Below are 17005 nucleotides of genomic sequence, written 5' to 3' on the forward strand. Positions count from 1 at the left end.
CACGGCACTACGTTTCAGTGGATGCTTTTAAGACGCTCGCACGCTGCCCTCCTTGCACTACTGAAGTAGCCGCAGTAGCCGGTGCGGCGGAGTCGCGGCCCCGCACCCGCAGCGGCGCCCGTGTCGCACTGCCCCGAGCCGGGCGCTGATTGAGGGGTAATCGGTTGTTGTCAGAGGTAAAGCTGCTGAAAATCAGGGGACGGGATTTGTGCGCATGGTTGGTGTTTTTTTCTGGGTGGTGGGTTTTTTGTTTGCTTGGAGTTTGGTTGGTTTTGTTTGTTGGTTTGTTTTTTTTTTTTTAGTGTTTTGGGGGGGTGTTTTTTTTGTTGTTGTTGTTGTTTTCTTCCTTCGAGAACATGGCTGATTCGGGGTAGGTTGGTTGGTTGTTGGCGAAATCAGGTGCTTTAGAGAACGTTTCCTGTCATTCCAAGAAATCTGTTCGCATTTTTCTACTGTGTCCAGCCTGTTGAAAGAAACTGGACCAAAGAACTTGCTATTTCTCAGTTGCAGCAGTTGCTTCACTGAGGCACAGGAGGCACACGTCAGCCCGTTTGTCCTCAGGCTGTTTGAATTTGAGGACATTGTTGTACCGGTTCAGACAAAATCTGAAATAAGTGAACAGTACTCAGTCATTGCGAATGTGTCTCTTTGTCTCTCCAGTTCTTCCATCCTTAAAAATAGTAAAAATTCCTAACAAAAGTAGCAATTGGGCAGACCTAGTAGGAGTTGAGAATACTTCATAGCTGCATTGCATGGAAATACCGGTGTTGTAGGGCTGTGCTTTGACATTGCCATTTTTTCAGACTGGACAGCTTTTACCTAACTCCGAACAATAAAAAGGAAAAAAAAACCACCCAAACTACCTTATTTTTAAAAATAATTTTTACGGTTGTATAATCAAATCTGTGGTATGTTTCATTGCATTATGAAGTATTTAAGCCTGATGATTGCCTGGAAGCTACTCTTTCCATCTCATTTTCCACTAGATTGTAAAAGGAAGTAAGGATTGTAAAAGGAAGTTTTCAAAAGCTAAATTAACACTGTCATCTGAAATGCTAATGTCAGAATTCAAAACGTCTGATTGCAGCACACTTGTATTATTTCTGTTGCAGTTTTGTATTAAATAAGCAGGCTTTGTAATTCTTTCAATGATTTGGCAATGATCAGCTATTTAAAAGACCTTTTAACTATTTTTAAGTACTGGTGGTTATAGAAGGCACCCTCCAAACTAACCTTTTCTTTCCACATTCAGAGACCAATCTGCATATTGTTGGTGATACAGTAAGCCTTTGCCTTGTGAGGATGGACCATTTCTAGCTGTGGAAGAATTCTGGAAAGTGGTATTTTGTCAGGTGGGTGATGTATAGCAAGAATTACTGGTGATACTCTGCATTTTTCTTGGACCAGTTTTGTTGTGTTCCTGCATTTCACCTTTTTGAGCAAACTGTGTCTCTAATGGTAGCTCATAGAAGCCATTCTGGTGGTGGTTGCATTGATGTGTTGTCTTCTAGGCGAGGTATGTAGGGAATAAACTTCTCCATCAAGATGTGAACCTTCAGGGGATCTTTGTTTATTGTGCCATGCAAAAACATTTTCCTACTCTATAAATTCATGATGGCATTTGTTATTCTTTTCACATCCAATACTGAGATGGTTTGGTGAATTATAAGTACATAAATGATGCTTATATTCAGCTCTTACAATTGCTCTGGAAGTCAGCATTTAGTGTGTGACAAGCATAAAGGTCATAGTAATTTTTGGCTAGCAAAAGGTCGGGCGCATAATATAGCATTAGCTGTTCATTTTTCAGTGGAGAAGATCAATATGGGAAAATAATTGCATATGTATTTTTGCATGTTGTGGAAGTAATTTCTGTGTAATCTATAAGGATTTTGGCTTTGAAAGTGCTGCATAAATAGTTTTAAATGAAAGTGTGCTGGAATTTTTCTCAGACACACAAAAAAATATAAGACAAAGCTGACAAAGACAGATAATTCTCAGTTGCTCAGAAGTCCTTTTGGAGGAGTAGGTACTTGTAGTTCTTCTCTTGGTTGTTTTGCTTTGTTCCCGACAGAATTCTCAGCCTTCCTGCAACAGACCTAGACTGCCTTTTGTGCCAAGCTCAAGGAGAGCCCATGTTTTGTCACTGGTCTTTCTTTCTACAGTGTTTTTAGTATGCCAGAAAAAAACAAGCAGCGTAATAGGAGGGTATGGGGTTTTTTGGTTAGGTGTCTTTTCGGTTTTGTTTTTAGCTATAAAGTTAATTTCTGTTAATCTACTAGGTCTCTTCAAGTTGAATTCTATACTGAAAGGAAGTTCACTGAACAATTATGCTCCTTTCCATGCTGACCTGCACAGCTATGATTACTTGATTCCTGCATTATTTGTCTTACGTGACAAATGAAAGTCCTTGAAAGCAAGAGCTCAATGATCATCCACTGCACAATTTCTTTCTTTCTTCCTCCATTCTTTTTAGTGATTCTGGGTCCAAAAAATACCGTTGAGAAAGCAAGCTTTCTGGGACCAGTACTACTGCTCACTTGTATTTCCACTCTGCCTGGTAAAACTGGATAGTTTTTTGTAATGTATTTAGTCTCTTGGCAAGCAGTGGCAGATCCTAGCGGCCCTGCAGCTCAGCATTCTGTCACAGCCAGCTTAAGTGAAGAAGAAAATCACTGCTTTGTTGGCCAGTTTGTACAATAAATTTCCTTTGCACAGTATGTAAGGATAGTTATTCTGAGGCAGAGTTCATCTAGTCCAGGATCTTGTTTCCATTAGTAGCCGTTAGTGGACAAGGCCAGTGACAGAGCTTGAATCTGGACTCCCAGATAAACCATACGTGCAGATGGTTTTCAGATGACGTTTTGAATGTTTGTATTGGCTTGTGCAGAGATGATTCTTCCTCAAGAATTTGTTCGTCGTTAATACTACTACCACAGGGAAGGAATAACATTATAGCTGTTATTAAAATAGCGTAGCAGAATTCTTTATGTGCAAAAGTATGTATTGTGATACAACCAAGTATTGCAATGCCTCAGACATCTCAGGTGAGAGATGCAGAAGATGTTGGGAGTGTGCTGTGCTGCAACTTGGTGTCACTCAGGCTTTTTTTCAACCTCTTGTAGCTCCCTCTGGAGCTTCTGCTCAGTCTGATTTCATTGGTCACTGGGGAGGTGGTTGCTAGAGGGTTTACCTGTCCCTGGGATGGCAGCTGAAGTGGCAGTAATGCAAGGACATCTGTCCCCTCTGGTGCGTCTCCCTTTCACCCCACGTTTTTAGTCAGCAGGCCTGTTACCATCAGGCAGGTGCAGTCATAAGGAAGCACTGCTGTGAGGCAGAGAAGGAAGAGGAGCCAGGAACGCTTTTTGCCTTTCCTGAGGGGAGTTTGGGATGTGCAAGTGGAGCCGCTAAGCTGTAGGCAGAGGCAGATAGGTGAGGTGTGATGCAAGGTGAGTCACAGAGCAGGGAGTGTTTCACCTAGTAACTAATGAAATTTTACCATATTGCCTTTCTGTGCTGAAAGAGCCAGCTTGCCTAACAGCACCCTCTGCTGAGTCCTGTGATGGCAAAAATAGAGGATCGGCAGGAGCAGCCTGTGTTGCGGTGTCCTGTCCCTCACAGTTAAGGCAGTGATATCATGTAATCTGTTCAGTGGATTTATAAATATAAAGCGTGTGTATATTCATCAAGTTTATGAGAAGGGTATTCAAGGGCTGCTTTCTGCCTCACCTAACATTTGTCAAAAAAATCATGAAAGCGCATGGTGGGTTATAAAGTTGCACATTAAAGAGCTGTAAATTTAACCCAGGCTGAAATGCAGAATGCAATTTCAAATGGTAAAAGGGTATTCACACATAAATGGAATTTACACTTGTGCAAAAGGCAGCATTTGCAAAGAAAATCCAATGCTGGGTGTGTATTTGGCCTCATGCACCATAAACTGCCCACAGGAGTCCTCTTAGGGAAGCTGCGCTTTCTTGTGTAATAATTCATTTCTTTGTGGTGCCTGCGTGTGTATATATTCCTTAGAAACATCCCAACTTTCCCCAGAGCACAGAAGATGAATCTTAAATACTGAAAATGGATGTCTACTTAGTGCTTTACTTTGATGCTGCATTTTTTCTTTCAGTTTTTGTCATACTGAAGAGTAGGCAAATACTCTAGCTGCAGTCACTTTAGGTGTCATTGGTAGTGCTAACGGTGTGCTGACTCGCTCCAACACAAAACACGGGCCAACACTCGTGTTAGGTGCTTTCTGGTTGGCACGGTGTTGTTTGCAACAGTACTTGGGTGGGAATTGGAGCAAGGAGAGGTCCAAGAGCCATTCGAGGCAGGTGTGAATTTAAAAACCTGTCTTTTGGTTTGACATGTAGATGGTTTTATTCCTAGCTCCCCCACCCTTTGCCAATGAAGTCTGAAGAATAATTAGTGTTTGCATTTCTGCAGTCATCTTGGCTAGAGTGGAGCAGCAATCCTGTGTAGGTGGAGTAGACACTCTTCAAAAAGCATCGTTTGGTCTCTAAAAGCTGTGTTATGGGTTAGAATGTGAGGCACTGCAGAATGCAGCCTTGGTGCAGAAAATGGCTAATGTTTTGCAGGCAAGAAAAAGGTTTGAAGTAGCTATGGCTGTCTGGTTTCCAGGCATATAATCTGTTTCAGGAAAACTCCTTGAACTAGGAAATGCAATTGCTTCTCCACTTTTTGGTTAGATTCTTTCATCACCTGTCTGGCGAAGTGTCAGCACAGGCTGCTGGATTGCTGGTACTCCTCATAGCGTAGAGGAACTTGTAGATGCTTCTGGTGGCACAGTATGCAAAAAATCAGTATTTTAAAGATGCAAATTTTATCTGTGAGGAATGGCCATGCCGAATTAAACCAGTTTTATCTATCTGATCTTGTGTCTGACAGTAGCAAGCAGTGGATTGCTAGGGAAAAAAGTTAAATAATACAGGAAATGAGACTCAATACAAGATACCTCCCAGACGTGGGCAGATACCTCAAGCCATCTACAGTTTAAGGAATGGCTGAGCCACTGACTGTAGCCTCATCTCTGCATTTAGCAGTCTTTGAGAGGCTCTTCCACTACTTTCAATTGATGTAATTGTTGAACTCTTGTATACTTTTGCTGCCACAACATTCTGGGGCAGAGTTTCACGTTTTTATGATGCAGTGTACAAAAAGGTTCAGTCATGAATGATCATTTAATTAAATTCTCCCAGTTTTCCTGTTTTGAGCAATCATCAGAGAGTATTTTTGGAGTTGCTTTTCCCAGTTCAGTTGTGATTTCCCTGTCTAGGGACCCTCTTTTCTAGGCTGAGGAGTGATAATCACTTGAGTATTCCTTTTACAGTAGTGACTGGCTGTCTTTGTGCTTGATATTCACACCTTAATTGTATTCTGTTAAACTGTCTTGAATAATTATTATGGGCAAATTAGCATGCAAAATATGATGCTCTGAAAAAAAAAGTCATGGGTCCCATATAGAGTCAGTACTTGCTGGCATCCCAGTCAGGAAATCTTGGAGCTGCACCAAGGGCGTAATAATTCTGTAGCATACATTTCGTGATTTAGTGAAGTGCCAAGGTATCAGTTTGTAGACCAGACTATACCTGTCGTTCTTTAATTCCCTTCAGAATACAGTTTTCACATTGATTGTGCAGCAAAATACAAAAAGCAGCTTGCAGTGTATTTGGCCTACAGACACCCTGCCCCGCCATCCCGCTGCCAAAAATGAGTGGCATATTTGTCTGCTCTCCAGACACCATTGCTAGGACAGAAAGGGCAGACTGAGCTACTTTTTCCATGCTTGTCTGGATGTATTAGTAGAGATTTGAGTAAATATATTGACCTCTGGGTCTTGTAAAAAAGTATGCTCTTTTTATGGCTTTGAATTTGCTTGTGAACCTGGTTCTGAAAAATAAGCTTATTTATGAGCACCCTGTTCTATTTGTTACTCCGTTACTATCCTCTCAGACAGAAATATGGAAATACACCTGTGTATTTTTTTTTGTCGTTTTGCAATTTAAACAAACAAAAGACTTCTCAAAGTGAAAACAATAAATGTTACTGTGTAGGGAGGCTGACAGAGTATGGGCTGGGTGCGTGGACAGTCAGGTGGATTAAAAACCAGCCGAAGGCCAGGCCCCCAGGGTGGCTGTCAGTGGAATGATGAGTAGGTGAAGGCCAGCGACCAGTGGTGTACCGCAGGGGTCAGTTCAGTGTTCTCATTAATGATCTGGATGATGGGGAAGAATGTAACCTTAGCAAGTTTGCTGATGATAGGAAACTGGGAAGAGAGGCCAATACTGGGAGTTCTTATCGGTGTTTATAAATATGTGAAGGGATAATGTAAAGAAGGTGGAGCCAGGCTCTTTTCAGTGGTTCTCAGTGACGGGACAAGAGGCGGTGGGCACAAACTGAAGCGCAGGAGGTTGCCTGGGAACATCAAGAACCACTTTCTTCTGGTGTGTGAGTGTTGGAGCCCTGAAACAGGTTGCCCAGAGAGGTTGTGGAGTCTCCGACCTTGGAGATACTCAAAAGTCATCTGAACGTGGTCCTTGGCAGCTGGTTGTAGGTGTCCCTGCTTGAGCAGGGAAGGGTTGTGCCAGATGGACCTACACAAGGTGTCTGCCAACCTCAACCATTCTGAGGTGAACCAGGGTCTTTTAATTGCTGTTTTGAAATGACAACAGAGTTAGAGCAGCTCGATGAAATTGATGTGTAGCTTTGTTCTAGTTTGTTCCATAGAATTTGTGTGGGCTTATCCCTTTTACTGTTTGTTTGTATTTTGTAAGCTTGGCAGTTAGCTACATGCCTCTCTAATGTGAGTAGTGACCCAGTGGTTTACCTTGGCAGTATTTACCAGAGTTCAAGTTGAGGACCTTGTGTATTCTGAAGTTTTCTTTTTTTCTTCAACAGTTGAGCTGCATCAACCTGAAGTTTCGTTCAGCATCAAACATTTGCTCCAATCTCAGTTCTGCTGGGATCTCGTTGTCACACATTACTTTCTTTCAGTTTCTGACACTTGCCACTTGCCAGGTGATCATCTCCCAGTGCCACAGATGAAGGAAGTGAATAGTGCCAGAAACACTACATGCATATCTGAAGAAAGGTTGTACTAATGCAAGATTTTGTACTGCGTTTTGTCATTGTTGTGCTGCAGGAACAGTGGTTCACCAGCATTTTCCTTCTCTTTTTCAGCTTTTTTGATTGCTTTTCCTCGGTGAGAATGGCAAGGATTCGAATTCCTAGCACCCTTGTTGTACTTTTCGTTGCGGTTCAGACTGGATTCTTGCTCTTCATGTATGCCCGGTACAGTAACTTCATGCCTCAGTCTGAGGAGAAACCGTCTCAAGTCCACATCCTCATTCTCTCTTCCTGGCGCTCGGGATCTTCTTTTGTTGGTCAGCTTTTCAGCCAGCACCCCAGTGTCTTCTACCTGATGGAGCCTGCGTGGCACGTGTGGGTTACCATGTACCAGAACAGTGCCAAAGTCTTACACATGGCAGTACGGGACCTAGTCAGGTCGGTCTTTCTGTGTGATATGTCTGTGTTTGATGCTTACATGCCTTGGGAAAGAAACTTATCTGACCTTTTCCAGTGGGCAGTGAGTCGGGCTTTGTGTTCAGCTCCTGCTTGTGACTTCTTTCAACGTACTGACATAACCAGTGAGATGGCATGCAAGACTCTTTGTGGACGGTACCCATTCAGCAAGGTGGAGGAAGCCTGCAAAACTTACAGCCATGTTGTCATCAAGGAGGTTCGATTCTTTGACTTGAAGGTCCTCTATCCCCTTCTCACAGATCCATCCTTGAACCTCAAAATCATTCACTTGGTCCGTGACCCCAGGGCAGTTGTCAAGTCACGGGAACAGTCAGTCAAAGCATTAGCCCGTGACAATGGCATTGTTTTGAGTACCAATGGCACTAAAGTGGAAGACAGCAAATACAGAGTAATGCAAGAGATCTGCAGAAGTCATGTTCAGATTTATGAAACAGCGACTCTAAAACCACCGAGTTTCCTTAAAGATCGCTATTTAATGATCCGTTTTGAAGATCTGGTCAGAGATCCATTATCAGAAATCTCAGAAATGTATAAATTTGCAGATCTTAGTCTGACCCCTGTGCTCAAAAGCTGGATCTATAATATCACACATGGAGAGGGACCAGGAAAAAAAAAGGAAGCCTTCAAAATCACATCTCGAGATGCAGTCAGTGTTTCACAGGCCTGGAGAAATGTTCTTTCCTTCCAGAAAATTAAGAAAATACAGGAAGTTTGCAGAGGTGCTATAAACATGCTTGGCTATCAGCTGGTGGATTCAGAAAAAGAACAAAGAGACCTGTCATTGGATTTAGTACTGCCGAGACGACAAAATCAATTCACTTGGTCATCATTTCATCCAAAGCACTGAGATACTATTTTTGAGGGATCTGGCCAGGGGCGGCAGGTGGTGGGCTGGGAGGCTGGAGCGGAGGGAGATGATTGAGTATTTGTCTACTGTGCAGCATATAAGTAATTTGAAAATCCTTGGATAATGAGTTTAACTATCTTCCTGTCTGCTGAATGGATTGAGGTTTTCTTCTGAGTTTCTTAAACTGCAAAACCAAAAATAAAGCATGAGGAATGCTGTGAGATACTTGTCAGATTGTAAATTTATAGCGGAGCTCTGCTGTTCTCAGCACTGTTTTAAAATTTAACTTAAGTACTTTCTATTAAAAGATTAAATGTTAAATATGTCTTTACTTACTGATAATAGTTCACTTCTGTTTACATTTTTCAAATTTTTAAGAATCTCAGTTAATTTGTATAAATGGAACAAAGTAGAAACTAAATTCCTTCACTTTCTTCCAGATTCGCTTGACTGTTTTCTTTTGCTTTCAAGTTCTTATGTATTTTTTTTAAACTTCTTGATATTTTAAATTTTTACATGAAAGTTCTCCAAGGGCTGGGGCAAATGCCATAGTTCCATTGTAAAAGGTTTAGGCATTGATAGATAGATAATTGATAGATTTCTTCGTGCTTTCCTTGGAATGGCAAAGTTTTCAGATACTTGAATGCAATGTTGGGATGGAGTATAAAAGGTGAAAGAGATGAAGTAACTGAGCTGAATTGCTGTGGGAATAGCTTGTTAGTGGTGCCCCAGTTATGCATTCTAACATTGTGACACAGTTAGACACACTTGCTTCTGCAGTGCAATTCATACTATGACCCTCTCTGTTCAGAACTACAAGTTAATGAAGATCACTGAAAAATTTGAGGTGCCTTGGAATTCTGCAAATTGATTGTACTGCTTTATGGAAGTGATCAAGTCAAACAACTTTGATAGCAGAGATAGACACTTCTGTATGGGGGTTTTGTTTGTTAGTATCTTTGGGTTTTTTTGGTACAGCACATCTCCGGGTGAACAGTATGTATTTGACTGATACCTGATCATCCTCTTAGGGCTAATGGAAGATTGTTGTGCTATGGCTCGTTTGGGATAAGCACGAAAGCTCCTCAGTGCCACTCTTGTGATCTGCTGTAGGAGATGGATGTTCCTAGCACTGTAGATGCTGAGAAGTGGGCTCATTGATGCTGTGTCTCCCTGGAAGATTGAAGTGCTGAGTTTTAAACATCCAGCTCTGAATGAGGGTTGGCATATGGGTGATGTCCACAGCCAGGCAAGAAGGAGATCCCCACCAGGTGCCCCCACCTTCCACATTAACTTGGAGGTGGGGCAGGAAACCACCTCTATAAGAGCTGATTCTGCTTGCAGTGGGGTTGGGAGGCCTGCCTGTATAGTGAATGTGCTGTGTGAGTATTTTAGCTATTGGAAGGGCTCCCTGACTCTTCACTGCAAGTGGAGCTCCCAGGGTGGCAGGGCCAGAACGTGCAGCTCTCTCTGAGTCCCTGCTGTATAATGGCTCCTGGCCTGGCTGCTCCCATGGCTTGGCTCCTCACCCAACTCGCTCCCTTCTTCACTTCTGTGGTGGGTGAGTGCACTGACCTGTTCCTCCCTCCTGCTGTCCTGCACTCTGGATCTCTGGTGTGTGGTGTGGTAGCAGAGGGAGGCGTTTGGCTGCTGGTCTGCCTGTTAATGACAATATCTTTCTATATCATGCAAGTGGTCAGCAGAACAGGGATTTCTCTAGGGCCATGTGTTGCTTCTAGGGATCTTCCCCAGTGTTCCCAGAGCTATCATGGGGCCTTTGGAGCTATGTTTTTTTTTGTCTTGGTGGCTTTTCCAGGGACTCTTGATGTTGTGCTAGCATCTCTAGTGCATTCCTCAGTTTTTTGGGGGCCATTTACTTACTTTAGGTTATCTGAGGCCTCTTTACTGTGTCAGGGAATCTGGAACTTTTGGGTGATAAGGGTCCCTGGGCTCTTGTCTGTAGCACAGGAGTTTTTTTGGGCTCTTTATTACAAGAGAGGCACAGACATGCTAGAGGGAGTCCAGTGGAGGGCCACCAAGATGAACAGGGAGACTGAGGGACCTCTTATGTGAGAAAATCATGAGAGAGTTGGGACAGTTCAGCCTGGGGAGCAGAAGTCTCGGTGGGGGGAATATTTTCTTGATGTATATAAATACCTGAAGGGAGTGTGTGAAGAAGATGGAGCCGGGCTCTTTGCTCTTTTCAGTGGTTCACAGTGATGGGACAAGAGGCGGTGGGCACAAACTGAAGCGCAGGAGGTTGCCTGTGAACATCAAGAACCACTTTTTTTTTTGGTGTGTGAGTGTTGGAGCCCTGGAACAGGTTGCCCAGAGACGTTATGGAGTCTTCGACCTTGGAGATACTCAAAAGTCATCTGAACGTGGTCCCTTGGCAGCTGGTTGTAGGTGTCCCTGCTTGAGCAGGGAAGGGTTGGACTGTGGCAACTGATTACACAGACTCAGTTCAGGAGAGAAGCCGAGATGTTTATTTTTTACACACACGTGATTTATATACCTTTTACAAGCAAGTCGTGGCAAATCTTCATTGGTTCCTTTGGACTTCCATGGTGGTCGTGGTGACTCTTCATTGGTTCCTCACTCTCCTCAAATGGCAGAATTAAATGCCGACCACACAGAGCAAGTTCTCTGCTCTGCTTCTTACCATGTCAGCATGTTGGCCTGTCCCATGGTCGGCTAATCAGTAGTTCTTCCGTGCTCTCGCCTCAGCCCCCACACTTGTCCTGTTACACAGCCTACACAATTCTAATTTATCAGCCCCCGCATCGGACCAGGTGACCTACAAGAGGTCCCTTCCTGCCTCACCCGTTCAGGAGTTCTGGAGTCACTACAGTCACATCCAGGGCCCTTAGCTACCACAGCTGTGAGAAACTTTTGCCAGGGTTTAAGGCCGTCCATATTGCCTGCTGCTTTACATCTGCTGCTGTGCTCATGAAGAAGAGGAGCAGGTAATTTTGCACTTAATCAAGGCTTTTAGGGATCAGTGATTGTGTTGGGGCAGGATTGAGTGGCTGGGTGGTTTGAGACAGACAGTTTGAAATGTTCTTGCAGGTTGGAGTGAGGCAGGAAAGAGGGGGTTAGAGTTGGTGAGGGAGGGAGGCAGACTGCACTGAGTTGGGGTGCTGTGTGCATGTGGATGCCAGTACCTTGGCTGCTCTGTGGGGCTTTTAGCATTAAGGGAGCCATGTGTATGATGGAATTTACTATGCCTCCCCAGAAAGCTGTGGCTGTTGAAGTTATGCCGCAACAGGGACTGGGTACTGCAGCAGTGAATGGGTGCTGTTGATCTGCCTCTTTCAGACTAAATCAGATAACACCTCTCTAGAGACTTCTGTTGCTTGGGTGTGAGACCGTGGATGTGCACTGGGTGAGCACCAATGGGCCAAGGTGATATGGGGATGTTGTGGTAAATACCGAAGAGGCTCACAGGCAAGGTGGGAGGAAGACAGACATTAGAGTCCCTGAGTGCTTTGGTGTTCGAGTAGATGCCTGTATTAGGGTGGTTTGGAGTGGGTGTTACTGTCTGTCCTAAGCATCAGTGTGCAGGTACCTTCCACACAGGCTGTCTGTTACTGCCTCTTGGTCACCTGTGCCCGGACAGGGCTGTCATTTGGTGCAGTGTGACTCATGCATGTGCTACCCAATTTACCGTTAGATCTGTCTTCATGTAGACAGGTGTCTTCTTGCATCAGCCTCATTCTGCTCATCTTCCAACTCTCTGCAGCAGCAGCAGCTTGCTCTTGACTCAGCCTTTGGGCACACTGTTGAGTTACAGGGCTTTCTAGCAGGGTCTGTTTGACTTGAACTACTTGATCATACAATAGTCTTATGGTTAGGAGCACTACAGTATCCTTCCAACCACCCAGCATTGAGCTCTGTGCTCTGATCCAAGGTCCCAGCTTGATACGATGCAGACATGGTGCACTGGGTCAGACTGCTGAGGTGGCAGATGACATGAGAGCGGTGCAGATATCTTGCAGAGTCCTAGTCAAGGAGTGGGGCAGATGCACAAATGGGTGACGTCAGGATCGGATCTCCCTCTCAAATACAAGAGCTGCATCCTGTCCACAAAGGCAAAAGTGGAAGAGGAGACTCACAGCTCACAAGGGAAGGGTGACCGTACTGGCACTGAGCAAACTCGCAAACTCAACCCCAGGTGTTAGGTGCATGAATTAATAAATAATTGCTTTATTCTTTACACTTGCGGCTGTGGGTTCTGCAGTCCTTTTACATTCAGTAAGAAGTGCCTAAGGACACTATTCAAGAGAGGGAGGCTACCTATTGTAGGAGTGGGAGCTGGTCCTAAGGTCTCTTAGACTGTTCTGGGGTCACTGGGGGGGTCCCAGAGAACTCCAGCACTGTTCACAGGACTGCTGGGGACTTAGGGACACTCAAGGCTGTTGGTGGCATTCCCCATTATCTCAGGGGCAGCCATGCCCACAGCTGCATGAGGTCCCCTGCGGTGAGGAAGCACCCCTCTGAGCCATCCTCAAGAGAGCAGGCCATGAGTGTGTAGCACTGGGAGCTCAGTGCCTGCATGGGTTACATGAGCAAGGCTCCATGTATCAGGGCAGCCTTGAGGAAAGGGCAGAGGCAGTGAGGGAAGCGTTTGGGCAGTGCAGGTCTCCATGCCACATCGGGAACTTTGGTGAGTTGCATGTTGTCTCTCATGTGTGCCGGTCCATTTCTGGGGCTTTTGGTGTTTTCTGTCCTTGGGCACTCATGCAAGACCTCCGCAGAGGGCAAGTCCCAGAGACTGCCACATTGACAGAATGAGTTGTCGGCTGTTCTGAGTAAATAGTGTACTTAGAAACTGGAGATGCCTTTGTGAAGGGAGTCTTAAGGGATCTGCTTCTGCTCTGGAGCTCAGGCCTATGCAGAATGTAGTTCAGGTGGGAGTTAGGCAGCATGTAGGGTCTTGCTGGAAACCAAGCAGAGTGACCCCACAGAGTTAAGGGGCTTTTTGTAGGAAAGTAAAGCACATCTTTTTTAATACCAAGAATAAAAATGTTGTGTCAAGGGTTAGGGTCAGGGCTGATTTTGAGATTGACAGCATGACCTTGTTCTTAAATGCAGCATGCAGGTGCTGTGCCCTGGCTTGTGCAGTCGGGGTAGGTGGAATACCAGTAAGAGTCTAGGGGTGAAAATAGAGATGTTTCTGAGTTGTTGAGGCAACTGTTTCTTTAATCTTTTCTGGTAGAGTAGCCCTTGGCAGGCTGTGCTGTGTTTTTGCAGCAGCCCTTGGAAGGCTGTGCGGCATCTTTGCAGCATTTTTGTATTCAGCGTGGAGCAGCTCCAGCAGGGGTTGTGGACCTAGAGGTAGGTGGAATTACTACCTGTAGGTCTAGATGTTAATAGATTAATGACACTGGACTGTTTAGACAATGGCTTCTCCAGTCATGTCTGATGGAGAAGCCTGAGGCAGGCTGTGCAGTGGTCTTACAGCATTTTTGCGGTGTTTGAGCATACATTGTGTTGCGTTCAATGTGGAGTGGTTCTGCCCCGGGTTGTGAAGTCAGGGGTAGGTGGAATTGCAGTGAGAGTCTAAGCAATACATGTTGATATGTCTGGACTTCTGAGGCCACAGTTTCTCTAGTCATCTGTGATGGAATTAGCCCCTGACAGGTTATGCCATGGTTTTTCTGACTGGATTTTTAGCTGCCCTTGTTTTGTTTTGGTTTTTTTTGCTAGGTGTTTTCTTTTTCTTATTTTATTTTTTTTTCTTTGGCTCCACATGTGGGTTCTTGTTTCTAGGTGGAATTTTTTTTTTTTTTCTGGATGTGCTTTCTAGTGTGGGGGTTGTTTTTTTTTTTTTTGTTGGGACTGAGTCATGGAGCAGCTCTGCCCAAGGTTGTGGAGTCAGGGGTAGGTGGGGAATTGCAGTAAAAGCCTACTGTTGAAAGTTGATGTGTCTGGACTCTTCAGATAATGTTTTCTCCAGTCATCTCCGATGGAGCAGCCCTTGGTAATCTGTGCAGTGTTTTTGTAGCAGCCAGTGGAATGCTGTGCAGCGTGGAGCGGCTCTGGCAGTGCCTGGAGAGTCAGAGGTGAGAGGAAGAGCGAGAAGAGTCGAGTGGTTAAAACAGAGATGTTTCTGGGCTGTTCAGGCAATGGTGTTTCCAGCGGTCTGCAATGGAGTAGCCCTCAACAGGAGGTGCTGTGATTTGTGCCACGTTTTTCCCCTGCATTGTGGAGTGGCACTTGCTGGGCATGTGGAGTCAAAGGTAGGTGGGTAGAGACCCCCTTTGACCCCTGCCATGGACTTTTCATGGTGTGCCCCACCCCCTGAGGTTGTGCCCCCTCCCCAGCCCTTTCTCGCTCACCTGCACAATTGGAATTGGTCTGGTCACCTGGCTCCTCGGTCAGTTCGTTCCTGTCTTCAATTAGCCTTGTACCATGAGTGAAGATATGGCCTTCTCGTTCCTCTGGCAGCTGGCCACCTCAGATCCCTTCTATAGGATTTAAAATGGGAGGGAGGGGTCTGGCTCATGTGCTGCCTGTTAGTGACTGTAGTCTTCCTGTCGGGATGTATGGTCAGCCGAAGACCAGCCCTGCTGGAGTAGGCAACGGCAGGCTGTGTAGTTGCTCTCTTGTTTTTAGTGGCAGGATGTCCTTGGACTCTCAATGCTCTTCCTAAATGGAAATGATGTTGCTGGAGTTGTTCGTTTTTGATCAGCACCTGAGTGACTCGTTTAATAACTGTCTTTTTCCAGATGGAGAGGGACATGATGACCTCTGTAGAGCAACAGGGAAGGCAAGCGGAGCGCTAGGCGAAGGCACAGCCTGGCATGGGCTGATGTCCGGTGTTGGAGAAGTGGGGGGACTTGTTTTAAGAAAGGTTAAAAATTGTATTATTTACAAACTGCCTTGAAGGGTTTAAACTGTAACTGCCAAATAGCTGGGGCAAATGCTTTAATAGGTGGTATATTTAAGTGATTGGGTTTTGTTCCAAATGTTTAAAAGCAGAGGTGACTGAAGGTTACGGGTGCTTTTCACCTTCTTGTGCCAGAGCCCTTTGGAGCGCTTTATTCGCGTCTCATTTTCCGGGGCGTTTCCCTGGCACTTGGGCTGAATCTCACTGGGGCAGCACAGCCAGCTCCTCCTGAGTGTCCCTCCTGAGCATGTGACACACAGAAAAAAACACTAGTCAAGTGCTAACTGCATATTGTTGGAGTGGGATAGTTTCATGGCAGGAATTCACAGCTGCGCAAGTAATATGCCCATCTCTTTAGTATCAAGGGAATTCTTGAACCTTGTTCTTTATTTTTCATTTTAGGTTTTGAACTTTTACACTTCCCTTTCAGCTTTGTTGTACCAAGCAAGTAAGATCGGCAGTGGCGACGGTGCGGGGGCCATGGGTGTCAGGGAGAATCTGTCGGCATGGATGCTGGTCCCGGTGTGGCACTGCAGAATTGCCTCCCTCAGATATTTCTAAGAGCAGCAGCAAGAGAAAAAGCAGCTGCCGGCAGCAAAGCGTCCTGGGTGTAAGGGGCCAGCCCCACGTCCGGAGGCTCCCGGCTCCAGTGCTTGGGTTAATTTTTGCTGACTTCTTCTTGAATCTTGGCAGTTCCAGGCAGTTCTTGATGGTTTGCCAACCAAACTGACAGTCTGTCCCTCCTCCTGTTTCTGACATTGTTTAACAGTTTCTAAATCTAATTTTACATTAAACAGGTCAAATTAGGATTTCTGTATTTTAATTTCAGGTAAGTAACTAAATAGAGCTGAAGCTGTACAGAGGACATTTAGCAGCAATGGGTTTCTTGGTTGTGGTTTGCTTTTTCTTTTTTTATTTTCAATTCCATTTTCCATTTTACTTTTATAATGTATGCAAACTTCAGTACAACAAGGGGAGATGGCCTGGCCTGGGAACGGAGGGGGAACATGGGGAGCAGAGCCCGAGCAAGAGACGTGGTGGCGTCCTCTGACATGTTGTCCCTGCCCTGTGGGAGAGGGGCTGGGGCGGGAAACTGCCCTTGGGGAGAGGGGCTGGGAGGGCGGCAGCTGTTTGTGGTGGGCCACCCACCCGCCTTAGTTCTTCTAGCAGAGCGCCCCTGTTTTGGGGTGTGTACACAGGTAAGTGTCGCTACTGAAGTATCGAGCTGCTGGTTGGGGCAGTTCCGCTCCTTGTGTGCCCTTTTTTGGGTGAGTGAAAAGGAGGGATGCTGATGATGTCCTTTGGGGCACCCCAGTGTCACTGGAGGGGTGCTGAGATGGCGTGTGTCACATAGCAAATCTCGGTAGCAGTTCCATGTAATGTAAACAGATGTATATAAATAAAGCACTGAATCTAAATGGGTATAATTAAGTGTATGGACAGCTAGTCTGAATGGATGTTCTGTCGAATAAGTGTTCTGTGAGTCAAGCTAGAAGTGTAAACAGATCTGTAAGTGTAAATACATGTTCTATCTAGGTGTATATAGAGATAGTCTCAATAGATACAAAAGAGATATGATGAGGCTTATAGAAGTGTAAAGATGTAATGTCTATAAAGTATGTGTGTATTCCCTAAATAAACGTGCATAAGTGCCATAGGTGTAAATGTCTCTGCTAGATGGGGTTTTCAGAACGCAGAGACAC

General features: G+C 45.0%; 1 protein-coding gene across 1 annotated transcript; it reads left to right on the top strand.

The window, feature by feature from the left end:
• Positions 1-7203: 7203 nt before the first annotated feature.
• LOC103776837 (carbohydrate sulfotransferase 6-like) lies at positions 7204-8415 on the top strand. Its single transcript, XM_008944364.1, has one exon. It carries the CDS (start codon positions 7229-7231, stop codon positions 8408-8410), a length of 1182 nt encoding a protein of 393 aa, XP_008942612.1. The 5' UTR covers positions 7204-7228; the 3' UTR covers positions 8411-8415.
• Positions 8416-17005: the final 8590 nt, after the last annotated feature.

The sequence above is a fragment of the Merops nubicus genome, unplaced genomic scaffold (assembly GCF_000691845.1).
Source record: "Merops nubicus isolate BGI_N331 unplaced genomic scaffold, ASM69184v1 scaffold15767, whole genome shotgun sequence".
Taxonomy (NCBI): Eukaryota; Metazoa; Chordata; class Aves; order Coraciiformes; family Meropidae; genus Merops; species Merops nubicus.

Excerpts from the sequence above, each read along its gene's own strand:
- LOC103776837 (XM_008944364.1), top strand. The coding sequence starts at position 7,229 with ATGGCAAGGATTCGAATTCCTAGCACCCTTGTTGTACTTTTCGTTGCG.